The 22,259-nt window shown below is 42.3% G+C and overlaps 3 protein-coding genes across 3 annotated transcripts; 1 reads left to right on the top strand and 2 right to left on the bottom strand.

Moving 5' to 3' along the window:
* Nucleotides 1–298: 298 nt before the first annotated feature.
* LOC118122625 (serine protease FAM111A) lies at nt 299–6,581 on the bottom strand. Its single transcript, XM_035179464.2, is given in 5 exon segments — nt 299–1,706; nt 1,708–3,117; nt 3,560–3,622; nt 3,761–3,836; nt 6,506–6,581. Coding segments are annotated over 4 exon segments (1,941 nt in total). The 5' UTR covers nt 3,800–3,836; nt 6,506–6,581; the 3' UTR covers nt 299–1,277.
* A 1,949-nt stretch (nt 6,582–8,530) lies between these two features.
* On the top strand, nt 8,531–14,884 carry asl (argininosuccinate lyase). The gene is made up of 16 exons (XM_035179170.2): nt 8,531–8,690; nt 8,795–8,989; nt 10,480–10,563; nt 11,352–11,408; nt 11,530–11,627; nt 11,718–11,795; nt 11,921–11,998; nt 12,079–12,131; nt 12,406–12,468; nt 12,572–12,686; nt 13,305–13,389; nt 13,582–13,641; nt 13,731–13,814; nt 14,100–14,180; nt 14,276–14,382; nt 14,497–14,884. Exons 1-16 carry the CDS (start codon nt 8,676–8,678, stop codon nt 14,639–14,641), a joined length of 1,398 nt encoding a protein of 465 aa, XP_035035061.2. The 5' UTR covers nt 8,531–8,675; the 3' UTR covers nt 14,642–14,884.
* An 81-nt stretch (nt 14,885–14,965) lies between these two features.
* On the bottom strand, nt 14,966–21,652 carry LOC118122454 (carbonic anhydrase 4). The gene is made up of 8 exons (XM_035179171.2): nt 21,519–21,652; nt 19,091–19,138; nt 18,719–18,883; nt 18,124–18,269; nt 17,476–17,568; nt 17,313–17,379; nt 17,035–17,198; nt 14,966–16,597 (listed from the first exon to the last, which is right to left on the bottom strand). The coding sequence occupies exons 1-8, from the start codon at nt 21,637–21,639 to the stop codon at nt 16,415–16,417; spliced, it is 987 nt and encodes a 328-aa protein (XP_035035062.1). The 5' UTR covers nt 21,640–21,652; the 3' UTR covers nt 14,966–16,414.
* Nucleotides 21,653–22,259: the final 607 nt, after the last annotated feature.

Raw genomic sequence — 22,259 nt, 5'->3', positions numbered from 1 at the left:
TGTTTAATTCATAAAGTGTGTGTAAATATTCTCTTCTAGGCTTTATGATCTGATCGTGTTCACTGATAAATGCCATATTTGGTGTGTTAAGTATCTTTGTACACCTCAATAAAGTATTTTCTTCTTCTTTCAGTGGAATTTTCTTCGGCGTATTTTTTCGAAAATGTGGTTTATTCTAGGACGTGGACTTGTGAGAAAACCTCGTTGTGGATTCAGATCATAACAACTAAAGAACGAAGCTTCAAATTGTTGAATCTTTAACCTATTACACACAACAGGAACTGAAGAAACAATTCACTTAGGTATTTTAGGTTTTATTCAGCAAAGATTAAAAGAATACATAGAAAAATCACAACAAATACTACACAGTGCAGGGGAGGCAGAAACCCCAATGGGCTAGTTTTAAAGCCTCAACCCGAAATATTGTTAGAATATCACAAAATTAGAAAATACAAAAATAACCATGGAGAAAAATAATAACTATGATAGTCAGCAAAGAAATAATTACATTTATATCCCAGTTAAAAACAAACAAAAAACACACTAATATCAATACAAAAGATGTGTGCAGTGATGTGGACAAGTGTAGTTTCACCAACAGACATCAGTTGAGACAGAAAAGGTCAGATTGTGTTATTTAACTCAGATTTTGATCTTTGACCTTTCATTCATACATTTATATAGCTGATTAAAGAAAATACCTTTATTTCAAATGACAACCAAAACTCATACAAGAAAGAAAATAATTGAAGCCCCACCCGTCCATCATTGTCATTTTCTTACAGAGTAACTAAGTAAAGGAATCCCCCAGTTTGGACCAGGTAAGATCTTTCCAATTATCCGGTCAATGGACTTTTCCAAAACAGAAACATTTGAAATAGAACGACAAAATACAGCAAATGCACACAAAATGCTTTACATTTAAAAACAAATGGTTAAATCGAAAATCTAAAAGACACAAGGTTAAAAAACATGACAATGGATATTTGTAGCTCATACTATGATAGTTGAGTTTAAAAAAAAACACGTTTGTTTTTCACATGAACAAAATACAACCTCAACAAAAACAAGTATTTGCAATCAGGCTAAAAATCACCGCTCCCTTTATCCAAAAAGTGATTATTGTTACTTTATTATTATAAACCAGCATCAGTTTGATCCCTCTACAACTCCCGGCCTTTCCTTACGAGAGTCCTGATCTATGAAAACAGATTCGCTCACTTTTCACTGACTGTCTTTTGTCAGCAGTTAGCACTGTACTTGTCTGTGTACATTTATTAAGTTTCCATTGGGACAGGTTCCTCTTTTGGACAGAAGAATTCAAACAACTGCTTTAAAGTCTCGTCAGCCACTGGTCTGCGTACAACAGCTTTGAATGCTTTAAGGTTTCTGCTCTCAACCAGTTTCTTCACATTTCTCATCGTCTTTTTGAGGTTTGTTCGATCAGAAGCGAGGAATGCCTTCAACACCTCAAACCTTTCTCTTTCCACCAACTGGATAATGATGCGTTCAATGATGTCAGACAAAGAATAGCCAAACTCGATCACATTCTTTCTTGTATCTGTTTTTATGTCTCCGTACTTATACCCTCCTGTATGCATTGCCAAAACGTTGCAGTCCTTATCAAAGACAGGAGAGCCAGACGCCCCTTCATAAAAAGAAGTTTTGTAAGTTCGAACATTTTCGCTATAGAATAGATACTGCCATTTTTTCAAAGTAACGCTCAGTAATCAATATAGTGTTGTCTTTATTTTTGATGCGGCTCTTCTCCACAACCTGTTTTCGGTTTTCAGGTGCAATACACAAGCATGGATCTATTTTTTTCACTCCACCATCAGGGTGCCCGATGATGCAAACACCATGGCTTTGGTTAACGTATCCACATTTATTTAACAGGTCATTAGGCAAGTTCACACCGGCCTTGAGCTTTAACAAAGCCCAGTCATACATCTCCTCGATGTATTCAAAGCCAGCGACCTCCTCTACTTCTACTTCTGCAACCGAATCCTGTTCTCTCTCCGTCTGATTTAGACTCTCATAAGAGAAATGAACAATGACCTTATTATTAAGCTGCTTTTCACTCTCATTATAAACGCCTTTGACCACATGGGCATTTGTGAGGACAAACCTGTCAAATAGGAGAAAGCCACTCCCCATTGATCCATCGTTTATTCTAACCTGACAAACCGAATCACTGAAACCCATCAGTTTCTTCATTGTTTTCACTTCTGTGCACGTCTGAGCATTTTTTCCATACTCGACACGCAAGATTTTCTTCAAAGGAAGGGTCTTATCCCCAACCCGAAAGGGAACCGTTTTCTTCCCATTCATGAAATTTTCAAACTGTGAAGAGAGGTGAATCCTCATTTTTTCTGAGGTAGGCAGTGGGGTTTGTTCTGCTGCCGTGTTACCACTTGTGTCGGTATTGTCATTCACTGACTGCTCTGAAGGATCCTGGTTTTCTTCAGCGTCAGGTCTCTGAGACTCAGCTGACTGTACGTAATCATCTTCAAGACTGCTAGGCTGACTATCTGGTAGATTTTTGACCTGTTTGATTGTGTAAGTTTTGTCACCTAGGTCATCCACCAGATTGGACATGTTCACGTCGACTTCATCAGTAGAGAGCACGCACCTCTTTTTGAATACCATATCCAGAAATCGAGCATCTCTTGTTAGAGCTTGCTTTACTGTTTCCCCTTTGTACGCAAAAATTGTAATTTCGTCAACATCCTTTTTTAGGTTTGGGTTCTTCATGATGCGCTTTACACCCTCCCCCCCCTTCATCCGTACATGAAACAACACAACTTCATCAGATGAGCCCTTTCTTCTGACATGAGCAGAGCCAGCAGCTGTTTCCCCTGGCGTCTTTACAGCTTTGATAAACTTGACAGTTAAACACTCATCTTTAATTAAGCTGCATGGAAAGTGTGAACAAATAGGTTTCCCATTCCTGAGAAGAACAAGCTCTTTGCCTTTGTTCTTTTTTGCTATTACCTGAAACTGTGGGTTCCTTTTCAGTGAGTCCTCAACAGTTCCGGCTCTGTTGCAGGACACTAATGTGGTTTTCTGTTCCACTGATTTCCACTTGAAAGAATGGGTTGGATGTGGCTCTTTTTTCTATAGGAATGAAAAATAATCCATATTTAAGTGAATTCGCAGGAGAATATTTTCATCCGATTTAAGCAAGACCACTGTGTCTCAATTCAGGGGCTGCATCCTTCAGAGGCTGCATTTGAGGACCAGTTTCATCACAGGGGCGCGACGAGACTGTCTCATTTCAAAGTCTCCTTCAAATGCGGCCGACAAATGTTTCCTTCCATCCCTGAGGAATGACGGCTCCCACGGGTGGATCCTTCCTATCCCAGGACTCATTGTGCGTCAGTGACGATACTGTTTTTTCAAAGAGGCAATGGATGCACCCCCCTGACTTGAGACACAGCTATTGACTAATCATCCCAAAACATGGCTGAAGTGAGATGAAAGTGAGCACCAACACAGACTAAATCAAACGTTAAATGTTGCAGAAGAAGAAAACACGTGTGTATTTTACAAGACAAACCTTTTCAACAAGAGTTGGGTGACCAGATTGACTCCTTTCCTCTTTCAGGTCTTCTGATTTATTCTTGAGATAAGAGAGAGAGATATTATTAATGATATTATATGATGTAAATCAGTAATCAAAATATTCTTGTACAGGATATATACTTTTGAAACAACTTGAATTTGGTGTACTTTTCACTACACAGGACACAATCAGTACCTCAATACTTCTGTCCATTGGTTCCGACTTAGGTTCCATTTTTATCACGTGGTTTCCAGCTGAATTAGTATCTTATCTACAGGAAAGGAAAACAAGAATGATTGATTTCAAATGACTTAGAATATTTCAAATCATCTTCTCACTCTGCCACAAAGCAAAACTGGAATCAAATCTAAATAAATACTTACCATTGTAAATGAATAAAAAGATATTATAAAATATAATTTAATAAAAGTTAACACATATCTACACAGGAATTGTAGATGGTAATGAAATAGATAACTGTGATTCACATCTTGTTGGCAAAACTCATGTTCAAATTTTTTACACTAGCGCCACAAAACCAAACAGCCACATGCAGATTCCAGTAAGAAGCAGTGAACGACCCTAATTAAAGATTATTTTAAATGACGCAGGAGTCATTCAATTAAAAAATGTTAAAAAACAAGTTCAACAGCCTGGTTTGCTTCAGCAGATGAACAAACTGTGCACTCCCAGAAACTTTGGCTTGTCCTCTGAAGGCTGCACCGAAAACGAAACTTGTTTTTCCACCCGGGGATTGGGTGTGATCGATCTGTCCTTGTTATCAATCAATATTGGATAATTCGAATAAAGATCAATTTTAATCAGAGAATAGTTTTTTCAAACACAGCCCTGTGTCCAGCCACCAATTCAGAAATCAGGAAATTCTGTTGAGGCGAATTAAATAAACGTGATTTGCAGATTCAAATGGCACAGAATAAAGATGACCAGTTGGCTGGACATTGCCCACCCCGGCCCACTTCTAGATCCAGGTCAGATTGTTATGATTATTCTTATTATAGCAAGGCTTGGTTGAATTTCCTATTGTGACGTATTCTGGAAAAACTCTCAACTCTAAGTCCACTGTGTGAAAATGTTCCCACTCCAAATTTCTTAATCCCCCCGATCTAAGCAGTCTAGATCCAGGCCTGATCTGTACTTTCACAGTATTTTTAAATCTGAATAATTCATCGAAACAGCTACTTACAGTCTCTCCTGGTTCTTTGTGTTGAATCACCGAGGTGTGTACGTGTCAAACGACATCCGCGGTTAGATACTGATTTTAAATTGCTGAATCTTTCCTATTACACAAAACAGGAAATGAAGAAACAATACACTGAGAAGTTTTATTCCAGCAAGGACTAAAAATACACAGAAAATGACAAATAATAATACATAGTGTAGGGGAGGCAGAAAATCCTAAACAAAGTTAACTATTGAACGCAACTGGTCATCTCACTAGCTGGGAAGGTTCCAAAGCAAAATTAACTATTGAACGTAGCCGGGGTCATCTCACTCAGCTGGGAAGGTTCCAAGCAAAATGCAGAATTGGAACGTGTGAGTCCGGTCATCTCACTCCAGCTGGAAGGTTCTGCTAAAATGCAGAATTGAACGTAGCCCGGTCATTTCACTCCAGTTGGGAAGGTTCCTAAGCAAAATGTGAATTGGAACGCAGTCTGGCCGCCACCAGCTGGGAAGGTTCCTAAGCAAATGGAGTATTGGAACGCATCCCGGTCAGTGTCACTCAGCTGGGAAGGTTCGGGTTAAAAATGGAGTATTGAACGCAGTCTGGCCAATGCCACCAGCTGGGAAGGTTCCTACAATTTGGAGTATTGGAATGCAGCCCTGTCATGTCACTCCAGCTGGGAAGGTTCCTAAGCAAATGGAGCATTGAACGCAGCCGGCCATTTCCACCAGCTGGGAAGGGTTCTGCCGTAATGTGAGTATTGAACGCAGCCCGGTCATGTCACTCAGCTGGGAAGGTTCCACAAAATGGAGTATTGGAATGCAGCCCGGGTCATGTCACTCAGCTGGGAAGGTTCCTAAGCAAAATGAAGTATTGGAACGCAGCCCGGGTCATGTCACTCAGCTGGGAAGGTTCCTGAGCAAAATGCAGAATTGGAACGCAGCCCGGGTCATGTTCCATTTTTATCACGTGGTTTCCAGCTGAATTAGTATCTTATCTACAGGAAAGGAAAACAAGAATGATTGATTTCAAATAACTTAGAATATTTCAAATCATCTCCTCACTCTGCCACAAAGCAAAACTGGAATCAAATCTAAATAAATGCTTACCATTGTAAATGAATAAAAGGAAATTATAAAATATAATTTAATAAAAGTTAACACATATCTACACAGGAATTGTAGATGGTAATGAAATAGATAACTGTGATTCACATCTTGTTGGCAAAACTCATGTTCAAATTTTTTTTTACACTAGCGCCACCAAACACCAAACAGCCACACATGCAGGCGATGAGTTCCAGTAAGGAAGCAGTGAACGGACGACGCTTCAATTAAAAAGATTATTTTAAATGATGCAGAAGTCATTCATTTAAAAATGTTCAAAAATAAGCTCAACAGCCTGGTTTGCTTCAGCAGATGAACAAACTGTGCACTCCCAGAAACTTTGGCTTGTCCTCTGAAGGCTGCACCGAAAACGAAACTTGTTTTTCCACCCGGGGATTGGGTGTGATCGATCTGTCCTTGTTATCAATCGATATTGGATAATTCGAATAAAGATCAATTTTAATCAGAGAATAGTTATTGTGACGTATTCTGGAAAAACTCTGAACCCTAAGTCCACTGTGTGAAAAGTTTCCCACTCCAAATTTCTTAACCCCTCCCCCTCCCCCTGATCTAAGCAGTCTAGATCCGGGCCTGATCTGTACTTTCATAGTATTTTTAAATATGAATAATTCATCGAAAACCGCTACGTACAGTCTCTCCTGGTTCTTTGTGCTGAATCGCCAAGGTGGGTCCGTGTCAAACGACATCCGGTGGTCCAGTTTAACTGGTGATCATGGCAACTGGTGATATGTTTACATTATTCCAGATGCGGATGGTCGGTTGCAGAGCCGGTCGCAGATTCGGGCGGTGATCCACTCAGGGCCCTGGCAATGTTGGAGCCCCAGGCGAGATTTCAGTTCAAACTGCCATGGCACCATAGAGGTTATCTGGACATTAATGGGTCTCTACAGGGACCTTTGTAGTGCCATGGCAGTTCATACGTGCTTCACACCAACCAGGATATCAACGAGCACACGAAAACGCGCACTAATAGTCAGCACGCGAACTATTTGTGGCTTTTGCTTGGTCTGTGCGCAAGGATATAGCAGTTTTTCATGATGTCGTACGTGTGGTAAGCAAACGGGCGCAGCGATGTCCAAATGAAGTGTGAACGGTAATTCCGAGTTTACGGTTAAATTGTGACGGTCACAAGTTAACCTGGGCGTGTTCCCTGAAACAATAACACAAGGTGAGATGTTCACAGGCTTCACAGTCAGCGGAACATAGAGGAGACGCTCTACACCAGCACGTGCAGTGGAGTTGTGGGCGGTGCCATCGCCACCACGTTAGACGTGTTTATGTTTGACCACAGCGGTTCGATTCCCGAGGTGGGATTTCTTTCACATTTATATTTAGCCCCACAACTAAGTGGTTATGTCTGAAGATGATACTGACACATAAAGGCACTTTATTTTTAATGATGATGTTTCCTGAAGCGTCCGTAATTACCCGTATCACCACACCACACTGTTCGTGAAAATACAACAAAATATAGTTTTATTATTATTATTTATCACTATTATAATTTGCCAGAGTTGTCATAGTTACACAGGGAACTTTATTTACTCCTTCGACTTCCGCAGCTCCAACAAAGCACGTAGTCATCTGACAGAATCGTGAAGGGTTATTGTTTGATGTTTATTTCAACGAGACCTTCAGTAAATCACCGCACTTCACACACAGGCGCTTTGTGAACATGACGAATCTGCGACCGGCTCTGCAACCGACCATCAACATCTGGAATAATGTAAACATATCACCAGTTGCCATGATCACCAGTAAAACTGGAACACCGGGAATGAGACTTTCAACAGATCCTCCTCTCATTATTTGCCTTGTCGTGGATTCAGATCATAGTAACTAAAGAACAAAGCTCTCAAAATATGTCCACCTGTTGTTCAATCAGTGTCACTGCAGAAAAGCACAAACTAGGAACCGGCTCGTGGTGGATGAGACAGTGTTAGATACTGATTTTAAATTGTTGAATCTTTTCCTATTACACAAAACAGGAAATGAAGAAACAATACACTGAGAAGTTTTATTCAGCAAGGACTAAAAAAAATACACAGAAAAATGACAAATAATAATACATAGTGCAGGGGAGGCAGAAAACTCTAAGCAAAGTTAACTATTGGAACGCAGCCCGGGTCATCTCACTCAGCTGGGAAGGTTCCTAAGCTAAATTAACTATTGGAACGTAGCCGGGTCATGTCACTCAGCTGGGAAGGTTCCTAAGCAAAATGGAGTATTGGAACGCAGCCCGGGTCATTTCACTCAGCTGGGAATGTTCCTAAGCAAAATTAAGTATTGGAACGCAGCCCGGGTCATGTCACTCAGCTGGGAAGGTTCCTAAGCCAAATGGAGTATTGGGACGCAGCCTGGGTCATGTGACTCAGCTGGGAAGGTTCCTAAGCCAAATGGAGTATTGGAACGCAGCCCGGGTCATGTGACTCAGCTGGGAAGGTTCCTAAGCCAAATGGAGTATTGAACGCAGCCCGGTCATGTCACTCAGCTGGGAAGGTTCCTAAGCCAAATGGAGTATTGGAACGCAGCCCGGTCAGGTGACTCAGCTGGGAAGGTTCCTAAGCCAAATGGAGTATTGGAACGCAGCCCGGGTCAGGTGACTCAGCTGGGAAGGTTCCTAAGCCAAATGGAGTATTGGGACGCAGCCCGGGTCATGTGACTCAGCTGGGAAGGTTCCTAAGCCAAATGGAGTATTGGGACGCAGCCTCCGCTTCAGCGCGTCAGTCGGTGACGTCACGGCCGCGCGTGTTTACATCGGGCTCATGTTAAACAGCTCAACTCTCCACCGTCAGTGAACATGGCCGCCACAGAGGTAACGTCTGCCCGCCGCTACACGGGCGAAGCTAACAGTCAGTTAGCAGATAAACGTAAAGCGCTCAATGTTGAACGGGTCGTGTCGTGTCTCTGTGTCCGCAGGGAAGCAAGCTGTGGGGGGGTCGCTTCGTGGGAGACACCGACCCGGTCATGGAGAAGTTCAACGCGTCCATCGCTTACGACCAGAGGATGTGGGACGCTGATGTCCGAGGGAGCAAGGCGTACGCGAGGGCTCTGGAGAAGGCACAGCTGGTCACCGCCGACGAGGTGAAGCAGATCCTGCCCGGGCTGGAGCAGGTAAACTCCCCGGAGAAAACACACACACACCCCGCAGCAGGGCAGTCCGTCCCCGCTGGATGGATGGGGAGTGTGTCCCTGGCTGCCCCTCCAGTGTGGACTCATGTAGATGGACGACAGCTGAAAATGTGCTGCTGCTGAACAATATCATCATGTGATGGTTGGCAGCTGTGGAGGCTGACCATGGGGCCTGGACCATGGGGCCTGGACCATGGGGCCATGGGACCATGGGACCATGGGGCCTGGACCATGGGGCCATGGGGCCTGGACCATGGGGCCTGGACCATGGGACCATGGGGCCTGGACCATGGGGCCGGGGCCATGGGGCCTGGACCATGGACCATGGGGCCATGGGGCCTGGACCATGGGACCATGGGACCATGGGGTCTGGGACCATGGGGCCTGGGACCATGGGGTCTGGGACCAGGTTTACATATTTCACTCTATCCCTGATGTTGTGAATAGAGATGTGTCGATACCGTTCTCCATCCATCCATTACATACAGTTTGTCCTCATGAGGGTCGACATAACGACACACAGGGACAAACGACATAACATCATACAGGGACAAAGGACACACAGGGACAAACGACATAACAGCCTACAGGGACAAAGGACACACAGGGACAAACGACATAACAGCCTACAGGGACAAAGGACACACAGGGACAAACGACATAACAGCCTACAGGGACAAAGGACACACAGGGACAAACAACATAACGACACACAGGGACAAACGACACAAGGACAAACGACATAACGACACAGGGACAAACGAAACACAGGGACAAACAACACACAGGGACAAACAACATAACAACCTGCAGGGACAAAGGACACACAGGGACAAAGACTACTCACACTCACTCTAGACATTTTCAGACATGAACAATACAGCAGGAGATTTTCCACTCATTCACAACAACACAGAAATCTCTGGCGTGTTCAGGTGAGGTGGTCCAGCATGCAGAGGCAGGACCCAACCACCAGACGCTCTCCTGACATTTGAGTCTGTGTGTACGACACAGCTTGTTCATCCGGACGTATTTGTTTTCTTTTTGTTGTTTCATTTGTGCGTCTGTCGCGTGTTATGATCGTCGTCAACACACCCAGGATATCCTGCTGTTTTCTCACATAATCATAACAGTAGTTGCATTGTTTCCTGTGGGATTTCAAAAAAATATATAAACGTAAAAGCATTGTTTATTCCGTAAAATAAAAGGGTTTCTTAATGAAAGTTTTAATACATAAACGCCAATACAGATATGTCTGTGACGATAAAGTTAAAGGATTATTGTTGTAACAAGATGTTTTTTATTTTATAATCAAACAAATGTGGGTTATTTCTAAGTCTTTCTAACTAATAAGCATATTTAAATAATAGAGACCTGTATTTATATGTAAGAACATGTCCATATGATACAAATACTTGATACAAATTGATTTTTATATATAGAAGTACGTAAAAATGTTTTGTTCTTTTCAGATTTCTGAAGAGTGGTCTAAAGGTGTTTTTGTTATTAAACCTGGAGATGAAGACATTCATACGGCCAACGAGCGCAGACTCAAGGTGAGCGTCTCTGTAACGCTGCACGAGGGATTTCTAAGAACCGGGCCTCCCGTTTTAAAAGGACGCACACAATACACTGTTTTGCTGTGTTTGTTAGTCAGCTACATTAAATGATTATAATTTACGGCAACTGAGGTTGAAGAAGATCAGTTTTTTTTGTTATTGTAATATCGAAGTCAGACAATCAGGAACACATACAATCATATTGGTGATGCACCAGAGTAAGCAATAAGCTTTCAGAGTAAAACAATAACAAGTAAGAAGGACAGCCACAACTACAAAGTAAATAATGAAAATAGAATTGGATTCTGGCTGAGGAATTATATGTAAAAGTAAAATATCATAATCTTGGTTTTCAAACATGCCAGATTAAATTAAATCTACTGACATGTATTGTCTGTATTGCACCAGTACGGTATTTTATTTTGAGACAACAACATACATCAGACTACAGTGCATTTAGCCACTAGAGCACCCAGTTAGTGCACTGCTGCAAATGCAGTTTATTCCTGTTAGAATCACATAAGAACTACAATGCTCCACTTACATAAACAGTAAAAACTATAAAGCTATATTTTCAAACAAGGTACAAGATTCATTAATTGAATGTTTTAAATATGTGTGGGGTTTGGTAGAAACCTGTACCGGCCTTTATGAAAACCTCACCCGGATATAACAGGGGAAGTTGTAAACTTTAGGTCTTTTCATGGGAATTTACCTTGAAAACTTGAAAAACCTGATGGTTGTGATAAGAGATGTCATAGTTCTCTGATTGGTTGTTTTCTCAGGAGCTGATTGGTGCTCCGGCAGGGAAGCTGCACACTGGCAGGAGCAGAAATGACCAGGTTTGTCTTCACAGGGTTAGAATTCAACTGACTGAAAGATCATTCTGGGTTTCAGCCTGTGAGTTGTTTCAAAGGAAGGAGTAGCCCGTGAGGCCGTGCTCTGTGTGTTTTGGTTGATCAGGTGGTGACTGACATGAGGCTGTGGCTGCGAGACGCCATCTCAACCCTCACGGAAAACGCCCTCCAGATGATCTCTACCATGGTGGAGCGGGCTGCAGCGTAAGCTTAAAACACACTGTCACGTGCAACCACTCACTCCTGCTGGTACCTGTGCCCTCTTGAAGTTTGTCACCTCTTTCTGCCCCTTAGAGAAATCGACGTCCTGTTTCCCGGTTACACCCACATGCAAAGAGCTCAGCCAATCAGGTGGAGTCACTGGATTCTGAGGTGACCTTTACATAGAGAAACTTGCTGTGCAGTGCACGTCTCCTGCTTTTATACCAAATATATCATATTTGTTGTTCAACGCCGGCCTCCTTCTTCTGTCTCCCCACATTTGAACCGCTCCTCAGTCACGCTGTTGCTCTGAGCAGAGATGTCGACCGGCTTCAGGAGATCAAGAGAAGAGTTAATATTTTACCTCTTGGAAGGTACACAGTGAGCACACACTCATCTGACACTGACTTCCACACGCAGACATGATGGGTTAATAAGAATGCTTCTTTACTAGCGGTGCCATCGCTGGAACGCCATTTGACATCGACAGGGAGCTACTGCGGAAAGGTTAGGCCACTTTGCCAAAAACAATAACCACAGAGTTTAAGGCTTAAAAACTCTATAACTTATATTTTATACATCAAATGACAATGTGAAACTTCAAGTATCTTTATGGGAAGTATTGGATAATTATCAAACAGAAGAGACATGGCTCTTTAAAAGGTGATTACATGTCAATACTTGTTTGTTTCCTTTGCCTCTAAGTGGCCAAAAAACAAATCAATTGTTGCAGGTTAAAAAAAACCAAACCAACACGTGTTCTTCTTCTCTGAACCTGCAGAGTTGGAGTTTGAGGACATCAGTCTAAACAGTATGGACGCCACGGGCCAAAGAGACTTTGTTGGTACGTAAACCACAAGCCAGCCAGCCGAGTTTGACATGTTGAGATGACGTTACCTCTTCCTGAGTTGTCTAATGTTCGTGTTTCCATGTGTGTGTTTCTTTAGCGGAGTTCTTGTTCTGGGCTTCGTTATGTGTGACCCACCTCAGTAAGATGGCGGAGGACCTGCTGCTGTACAGCACAAAGGAGTTCTCCTTCATCACACTGTCTGACGCCTACAGGTCAGTTGGCTTTTTATTGCGCGATCCTTAAAGTACAGAAAGATATTACCTCCACCAACAGGGTTTATATTTTCATCGCTGTTTGTCTGTCTAGTGGAAGGATTACGCAAAAAACTACTAAACCGATTTTATTGAAACTTGGTCGGTGCATGGGGTCAAGGAAGAACCCATTTAATTTTGGATCAAATAAGAATTTTATATTGCGAGATAGAACGCTAACCTTGGCAGAGTTCGCCCACAAGTTATTCTGTGGTTTTGTTCAAAGCTCCTCATGTACTTTTAATTCACTGATGTCATATTTTTTTAAGTGATCAGGGCGTGTGTTTGTTTCAGGATTTGATATCTGATGGACTCAAGAATATTAATCAAACACATGAAACTAGTCTGATCTTGACATGAAAGTCAATTTATTGTAATATATTTTTTACATAGAAGTTTCTTCTATTGATTATTGCTGCTGTATGGATACTATACTTGATGATACAATTGTACATATATTCAGCAACTACCCTAAGTCTTATGTTCTGTCCAAACCTCATGTTATGTAATTTAAGTGAAAGATTGACTGTATTTGTCTTTTATGTGTGTGTGCACGTGTGTGTGTGCGTGCGTGTGTAGCACAGGCAGCAGTCTGATGCCCCAGAAGAAGAACGCCGACAGTCTGGAGCTGATCAGGAGCAAAGCAGGTCGTGTCTTTGGCCGAGTAAGACTAAAGATAGAAGGTTCTGAAGAGACCTTGTTACGAGGTCACGTTTTCATTAGCGTATGTTAGTTAGCAGGATTTCGCATAAACTCTCAACCAATTTCCATAATTACGTACTTAACTGCTTTCTCGTTAAATTTGTTTAACGTTTTGCATTTGTTGAACCAGGTTTCGTCTTTGTCTGTGTTTCAGTGTGCAGGGTTCATGATGACGCTGAAGGGCCTGCCCAGCACCTACAACAAAGACCTGCAGGTGGGAAAGTGTGTTTTTGTTCGTCTTTCACTTCATGGGAAAAAACTTTGTTTCTGGACATTGTCTTTGTGTTTGTTGTCCCTCTTCAGGAGGATAAGGAGGCCATGTTTGACTGCTATGATACTGTGCATGCTGTGCTGCAGGTGACGACTGGAGTCATGTCAACTCTCCAGGTCTGAGATTCACTGTTAATCATTTTGAAAACAACACTACACCAGGCATTGGCTTCTCAGTTTTACTGGCTCTTATACTCTGGAGTCTGCGTATCCGTAGCAGGGTTAATGTTTAAATGTAAACGTAGTACAATGGACTTGGATTAACACTCGGACTGTAACAGTGTTTTTAGTTTTTTTTAAGCCACGGTTCAAACCCTACGTTTTCTACAAAGATAATGCTGAAGATTTCTGAGACAAACTGACGATGATTTAGTTTCCACTGACGTTTCTTTCGTGTTTCAGATCAACCAGAGTGTGATGGAAGCGGCCCTCAGTCCTGACATGTTGGCTACAGATCTGGCCTACTACCTTGTGAGGAAGGGGGTGAGTACTTGAGAGATCTGTTGTGATGTTGTGTGATGATTTGTTTGTGTGTTACGGTGGAACTCTGTGTTACTCTGTGTTACTCTGTGTTGCAGATGCCATTCAGAGAGGCCCATGGTGTCTCTGGTAAAGCTGTGTTTATGGCTGAGTCCAAAAATATCGCACTGAACCAACTCACTGTGGAAGACCTGAGTACTCTTAGGTGATTGTCTCTCTTTTGTTACTCATACACACGTGCAACCTATAAGCATATAGATTTTTTCCCAGTGTTCTCCCTCTTCTTTTTCCTGATGTGTGTATCTGCTCTGTCATGTAGCCCGCTGTTTGGAAGCGATGTATCCTCTGTGTGGGACTACAGGAGCAGTGTGGAGCAGTACAGCGCCCCCGGAGGCACAGCCAAGAGTAGCGTCGCTGCACAGGTGGAACACCTGAGGAACTGGCTCAAGAAACCGAAACAGTGACCTCGGCCAAGTAACACCTTGAATATTTGAATCGGGTTTACTGATAATACGAAGATGAAATATCAGACTGAGGTCAGGAAGAATTAGAAACCACGTTGCCTTTCAAACACTCACCCTTCTTCTTTTCAAACAACCATATTGACAGAGGATTCAGTTGATCAAGCACAGACAACAAATGTTACAAAAGACCTGACTCGTGTAAACGTATTTGACAAATAAGGAATAAATGTTACTTGTGTTTTACAGCTTGATCCATCATTGGGTATCCATCAGATATTTTCCTGTGTAGATCCACAGAGAGACACACACACACACACACACATGCACATGATGGTGTCATTTAATGGTTCAGAAAGGATCTGTTTTTTTTTTACAGCAGAGAAATGGATATAAAATTATTCATTAAAGTTAAATAGTTTAACATTATGGGTCTGAACAAGGTACAACTACAAGGAGTGTTTTCACATGTAATCCGTTATTGGTTTTCCCCCGGTAACACCCAGTCACTGTTTTTTTTAAAATATATTCTCTAGGTTGTTCTGGCCATTTACAGTTTTTATAGTAAATCTGGTGACACATTTCTCTGCCGCACTCAAAGAAATGAAATCATAAGCAGGAGCAGAGAATACATTTTTTGTCTGGCAAAGCATCACAGATATTTATGCACGTTTAGAACGTATTCAGTTTTCTGACAAATAAACATAAAACAATGTACTCTGACTGGCTCGAGAGGAGATCAACATATCAAGTAGCTACAAGACCTGCAAACCGAGAAGCTGTATTTGCAGCACATATATATATATGTGCTGCAAAGCGAGAAGCTGTATTGTTATATTATCTAATTTAATTACTGACATTGTTGAGATATTTCGCTCAAAATCACCATGTGAACCTCGGGGTGGTGAGTGCCCGGAGGGAAAGTCGTGGAGTCCGGGCAGTAGGTTCATTGTCTAGGATGCACGACAGACAAAATTAACATTCTTTAAAAACATCTATAATGTAACTGCACATTAAGTGTTAGTTAATTTACCGCTACTAAATCAAACCATATTTATTCTTACTAGATAGTGAAAATTACGCCCCCCCCCTTTCATACACAGTCAGCAAATTTTTTGCTGGGAAAATAACAGCAAACAAAACATTAACTCTGCCTGATAATTTCTGTCGCTGCCTCAAACATGGACTGTAAATAAAGATGGACGACATGACGGCTCCACAAAAGTGAGGCCAAGGCGTCTTGTTTGGGCGCCTGAATGTTAGAAGATGGTAAATGGAACTTAGTAATTTGAGGGTTAAAGATAAAGGTGCAGGGTGTCGCACCTTGTACAGACTTCAAAGCTATTTATGTTGTTATCACATGTATGTTCAAGTGTTGATGTTTCTGATAAGTTACATTAACAGGGTTAAACATCATGATTGGCAGCTGAGACTGACTCATGATTGGTCGAGCGCAAAAATCCGCTGGACCTTGATACAGCGGCTCCGCCCCCTGATTACTGATCGATCTGGCTTCAAACGACAACATCAGTACAAGATGGTGGCGTACGTAACATGGATATTTTGGCTTCATTTCTGGATTTGAGAAAGTGGGGACATGTCGTCAATCTTTATTTACAATTTAGTAGCATGTAGATATTCAGTAGCATTCATTTAGTTTGATGAATAAACATGGACACTGACAGTTTGCTGTTACACTAACACACAGCTAAAAAGTTCCCTTTACACACATACTAACTTCTGCCGCTTAGATCATCAGGTGTTTAATGTGCTGAGTCAGAGTATCTGACCCGCTGTCATGAGCACAACTGAGAAGACACAGAACCACACGCTTGTCGGAGCGGCGGCGGCGGCCTTGGAGCGGTACACGACTCTGCCGTCCAGAGGCTGTGTGGGTCTGAAGATGTCAGTCATGGGCTGTCCGGTCCAGAACTGACACTGCTGAACTACTGCATCCAGCTGGAGAGAAGAATAGAAACAAGTTCAAAGCTGACACCTTCTGCTCATATTGAGGTGAGGTATTGTGATGTCATGTGACATCAGACGTTTTAGCCAGACTACTGACGAGGCGTTTCAGCAGCTTTAGTGTTTTTTTACTTTACTTCACCAGAGACTTTAGACTTTTTAACTTTGCAGAACGTTTGCATACAATCAGAACCTATAAAACAGATAAAACATAATTAATCTAATTTAATCTAATAAACCATTAGATCTAACAAGGCCAGATCCAACACTTACTTCTCCTGAGATAGAAAGATTTGTCTTATTTAGTGTATGTTGCCTGGTTTGAGTATCTATACTTCATATAGTCACTTTGTGAACACACACACACACACACACACACACACACACACACAGAGTTAACACTCTAACTGTACTAAGTGACTCTTGCTCACCTGACGGCTGCTGATGGACAGGGCCCTGTGAAACACCGACCAGGCAACTGCCTGTTCGCACCCTGGAGTTGTCATGGAGCCCACATAGCGATAGTAACTGTGCAGGTCCTTCGCAGGCGGGATAATGTCACTGAGGCGAAAGTTTGGAATCACTGTGCTGCTGCCTTAACACAGAGCGGACGTGTCAGATTAAGTCAAGTCAGGAATTTGGTCAAATTGTGCGATAGAGTGAAAAATTGATCAAGTTTCACACATTAAAGTGACTTTCCAGCTCATACCGTTGTGTTGCACTCGGCCCAGAGCAGCTATCACCGTGTTCAAACTAGGATGATCGTCTGTTGTTTCCTGTGAGGAGACCGTCAGCACTGTGACACAACCCTGAACCGTCTGAAAGTTAAAACATGTAGAAAGCAGAGTTTGACCCCATCCCAAGCCCATTACCTCAAACAGGAAGGCGAGCAGAGCGATACCCGCCATGTCGTGTTCTGCCTCTGCCAGAGAACCGTACGGCTCCTTGATGTGGACTATATGCAGCTGAACAGAGAGAGGAGGACAAGCCTGTAGTGTGCTGGTCTGTAGTACAGTCTGTAGTACAGTCTGTAGTTTTCATATTGTGTCAGATTAATTAATAATGAGCAGTTGTAGTATGAATACATTCAAAAGCTGTATTCCACCATCCATCCAGACTAATGTAACAATAGTGGTGAGTAGCTCCTACAGTAAAAGATATTGACTTTTCACTTTAATTATTTATAGCAAATCTATTTCATACTTTATCAATGCAGAGTTCTATATAATTCTCATGTTACACTTCAGGCTGCACACGCTGAAAATGAATTTGAATAACTTTATCAGATAAATGACACAAATGTAAAAAAAAAAAAAAGAATCCACTTTACTTAAAGGAAACTTTCCCATTGAAACACAGCTTAACCACCAGTCTGAGAAATGTCCTGATGATAAACATGTTTAATTCAATTCAACTCAAACAATAATACATGCCACTGTTAATGGCCTGCACTCGAGTACATCTCCTCTCACAGTTCCTGGTCCGTGTCACTGTCTGATGCTGTCTCGTGAGGGCTGTACCTCCATGGGGAATCTCTCTCCGTCGATGGTGTGCTCTGATCCAGGTCTGCCATTCCCCCCCCAGTGGAAGTGAAACTGGGCCGCTCTGTAGTGACCGGGAAGAGCGCCTCCGGTCAGCCGCACCGACTGTGGCAGGTGAAAGTGAGCTGCAGGGAGGAGACAAGTCTCTTCACGCAGAGGTCAAAGTTGAACAGGCACCTTTTCACAAACTCAGTTCCCCTCCCACGTGGCCAAATCCCACGTAATGGAATGATGGCACTTGGGTGATCCGCTGTTGTTTGCCAGATCTGGGCCACAAACAGGCCATAGCGATATATGTGAATTTGTTTTGTGCTATTCAGGCCACTGTAGGCTCACATCCAGATTACACCTTGCCTAGAGCACCATGTGTCTGCCAAAAAAGGACCCGCATTTGTTTTGGAATTTAGAATGTACTATTTTTATTTTATTTTATTTTTACGGTGGGCAACTTTAGGCTCCATCTTTTTGGGCCACAAGACCGGCCAGACGTGCCGGAGCATTGCCAGAAGTGTCCCACATCCGAATGCGGTCTGTTTTGTCTATTAAGGAGGATAAAGCAAACTTTTTTTATTACCTGAGTGCCCTTTGTTTTCCACTGTAATGTTGATTACGTCGGTGTGGCCAATGAAGTGGAAGGGTGGCAAGGCGCTGTTGACGTGCACCTTACTGGTCACGATGTTGATTGGTGACTGACGTAACCCTCCACAGCTGGGAAACTGAGCTGCCCAGTGGATGGGGTCTGAACAATACAAACAGAAGAGGCCACAAAATCAAATCTGGGACCGGACCACCTGAGTGTTACCTTAGCAGACTGGCTCATGGGTGGTTTTCCAGTGGAACCAGTCTGAGTTGAGCAGGAACGCACCCCCACTCTACATTCAGGGTTAAACTTAAAACGTTGCTCTTTGATGAAGCTCAGGTGAGCAGCACAATATCCAGGTCTTACCTCTGCATGTGTCATCACAGGAGTACTGGCTCTGGTAGCACCACTGAGCTGCAGAGAAAACACAGACAGACAGTGTATTCTTGAGGAGGCTCTCTGCACTTAATGAATGAGTATTAATCGTTTCTCACATTCACGCTCTATTGGCCACAATGGGTTTGTTTTCCCCAGTCAGCGATTTCAGCTGATCTGCTTATGTGTTTGTGCTGTGCAGTTGGACTTTGAGAAGGCCGAGCGGGCAAAGCACACACACACACACACACACACACACACACACACACACACACACACTCACACTCTCACACTCTCTCACACTCACACTCACATAATCCAAGATAATTATTATTTCTCGCATTACTAATCCTGCCCTTCAGTTGTCTTTTCATGCTCGATTATATAAACATGATCTGAAAGCAGCTTTATTAAGAAACCATGACCAAAAAATGTTTTACATTCAAAGTCAGTGGCAGCTTTATGTACACCTAAACCAGATGTTATACAAATACTGAAATATATAATAGTGGGACTAAGCATTTTCCACCATTGACTGTACATGACATAAGTGAAGCCAAATTATCTTGATCGCCCTCTGGTGGCTGGCTGCAGTTCAAGTCATTGTTGCAGATGGGACATGGACCTAACTAAACAGTTTGTTCAATAAATTTGTCTCAAAGATGGGTTTTGTTCAGTCCCCTCAACATGCTGTGTTCTTTTCCTCCACATCCATGAATTATTATCTGAGAAAACAGGATTATTCCGGGATCCTCTCCTTGATCTGGATCTGATTCTGCACCAGAATGTAATTTGTTCTTCCCTGACCCATATCACATCCTTCCACTACGTTTAGGTGTTGTTGTGTAATCTTGCTCACAAACTAACAAATCAGGGTGTAAAGAAAGAAGCCACACTGATTATTTGGGTCATTTCAGGCAATGATGCTGCAGTTCTGGCCTGAACAAAATGGATGCGAGCCTTAAGTGGCCCACGAGTAAAATAGCAAATGTCGCCCAAATATCCCAAAACAAATGTGGCCCTTTTGGGCAAACATGCGGTGCTCTCGGCAGGGTGTAATCTGGATGTGAACCTAAAGTGGCCCATGTTGTAACTGGTGAAAATGTCCCAAATAGCTCAAAACCAATGAATAAATGGAAATGTTTCACTTAATGGACGGACTTGGATCAAGTAAAAGCCATTATCCTTTATTGGTTCATATTAATAAGTCCACGCCTGTCACTATAAGCTGAAGAAACCCACAACAAGTCTCTTTGTTGTGTTGTGATTACTCTGATTGTTTTCAGTGGGAAGTGAATGTCTGGCTCAGAAATAAACAAAAAAAAAACACTTCACTGGCTTCACACTACTGAACACGTCCATGCAACAGGTGCTGGGGAAGTCTCTTGTGAGTCTTGGGCTGTGGTTGTGTATTGTATTCACTGATGTGAATGGAGCTCCGCTGTGTGACTCCACTGTGGGAATGAACAGTGCGACAGAGAACCATTTAGCTAATATAGGAACGCAGATTAACCCCACAATGCCGTGCTTTGAGAGGGGACATCAGTTCTCACCAGCTGAGAACAATGCACATCAGGTGGAGGTTGGCTCTACTCCACCTGGCTCCCGCACCTGTGCCAAACCCAGTTGTGCGGAAAAAGGCACGAATACACAAACGTTACTCTTTTATTTTAAATCATCCCCTCTTCTTTTCTTTATATTTCCTCGTTGATTTTCCAATGAGCCAAAATCTGAAAGAATTTCACCCCTTGAATGATTCCGTATATATTTCTCCTCAGAAGCTGTAAAAGCTCTGTGGATGAATTTAACTCTATTTTAGCAAACGTTAGATAGATATTGCTGCATAACTGCAATTAGTGAGTCAAGGTGTTACTATGTCCACTTGAAATTAGCAGCGGCGATCAATACATTTACAGATTAATCGATCAACAGAAAACCAGTTGATCTATTTTAATAAAACATTTCAACCTCTCAATTGGGAGAATTTGCTGATTTTTGTTGTTTTACCATCACAGTAAAAATTGATGTTATGTTTTCACATATTTTCGACAGTTTATTTTTGTTGACAAACCACTTGATAGATTTACTGAGAAATTCACCAGCAGAAAAATAAATGTCAGTTCAAACATGTTCTTGTTGAATAATCCCACAATTGTCCAGAAGCAAACATGAGAAAATGTGCATATCTTTGTGCTGCAGATATATATTTCTCTTCTTTTCTACTCTGTTAATTATCTTGTTCAAGTCTCTTCTGCATTTTCACGTTATGTTCTCCAGCTGAACGGCGTTTCAAGCTTAACAAGTCACACTCACAAAGACCTAACTGAACGAAATGCTGCAACAATCTCTTGATTATTGATCATTTTAAGTTTAAAACCTGAAATAAGTAGCAGGGTGTGTGTGTGTGTGTGTATCCTACCTGTGGACTGAGAGAGGAGAGAAAGCAGAGCCAGGAGGTAGAAAGTAAAACCCATGATCATGAGCAGCACAATGACCAGAGACTGAATTTCAACTGCCTTCACATTCTGACTCTTCAGCATTTGAAGGTGGGAGGGAAACTTCTATGAAGAGTTGTGTGTGTGTGTGTGTGTGTGTGTGTGTGTGTGTGTGTGTGTGTGTGTGTGTGTGTGTGTGTGTGTGTGTGTGTGTGTGTGTGTGTGTGTGTGTGTGTGTGTGTGTGTGTGTGTGTGTGTGTGCGTGTGTGTGTGCTTGTGACGTCTGCGTCTTTGTGAGACCAATTTGAGCAGATGCGGAGCGAGAACTTCACCTTTTTGTTTAAGGGCAAAGACTCAGTTTTGTGGTTTGGGGTAAAATCCGGTTTATATTAGATTAAGTTTAAGGATCTGGGTCAGGCAGGGTTAGAAGTACAAGGTTGAGTGTGTGTGGTCCAGGTATTACGTTGTGGGGACATAATACTGTTTTGCCAGTCACATTATGGGGACTTGTCTTCCTTATGGGACTTAATTGTTGTCCCCATAAGGAAGACAAGTCCCCATAATGTGAACCATTTTATGGTTAGGTAAAGGGTGAGGCTTAGTTTAAAGTTAGGTTAAGGTTAGGTTAAGTTTAGGGTTAAACAAGTAGTAACAATGTCTAAGGTTAGAGTGTCCTTGAAATCTCTGTGTGTGTGTGTGTGTGTGTGTGTGTGTGTGTGTGTGTG

The sequence above is a fragment of the Hippoglossus stenolepis genome, chromosome 15, assembly GCF_022539355.2.
Source record: "Hippoglossus stenolepis isolate QCI-W04-F060 chromosome 15, HSTE1.2, whole genome shotgun sequence".
Lineage (NCBI taxonomy): Eukaryota > Metazoa > Chordata > Actinopteri > Pleuronectiformes > Pleuronectidae > Hippoglossus > Hippoglossus stenolepis.
The sequence above is the reverse complement of the archived record's forward strand: the minus strand, read 5'-3'. Positions and strand labels throughout refer to the sequence as shown.

What these genes read in the sequence shown, in the direction of transcription:
- asl (XM_035179170.2), top strand. An exon ending in ATGGTGGAGCGGGCTGCAGC is followed by an intron (nt 11,628 to 11,717) that starts GTAAGCTTAAAA and finishes TCTGCCCCTTAG; the next exon opens with AGAAATCGACGTCCTGTTTC. An exon ending in CAGGGAGCTACTGCGGAAAG is followed by an intron (nt 12,132 to 12,405) that starts GTTAGGCCACTT and finishes CTGAACCTGCAG; the next exon opens with AGTTGGAGTTTGAGGACATC.
- LOC118122454 (XM_035179171.2), bottom strand. Translation starts at nt 21,639, where the DNA reads ATGCTGAAGAGTCAGAATGTGAAGGCAGTTGAAATTCAGTCTCTGGTC. An exon ending in GGAAAACAAAGGGCACTCAG is followed by an intron (nt 18,270 to 18,718) that starts GTAATAAAAAAA and finishes TCCTCCCTGCAG; the next exon opens with CTCACTTTCACCTGCCACAG. An exon ending in GGGCCGAGTGCAACACAACG is followed by an intron (nt 17,199 to 17,312) that starts GTATGAGCTGGA and finishes CTCTGTGTTAAG; the next exon opens with GCAGCAGCACAGTGATTCCA.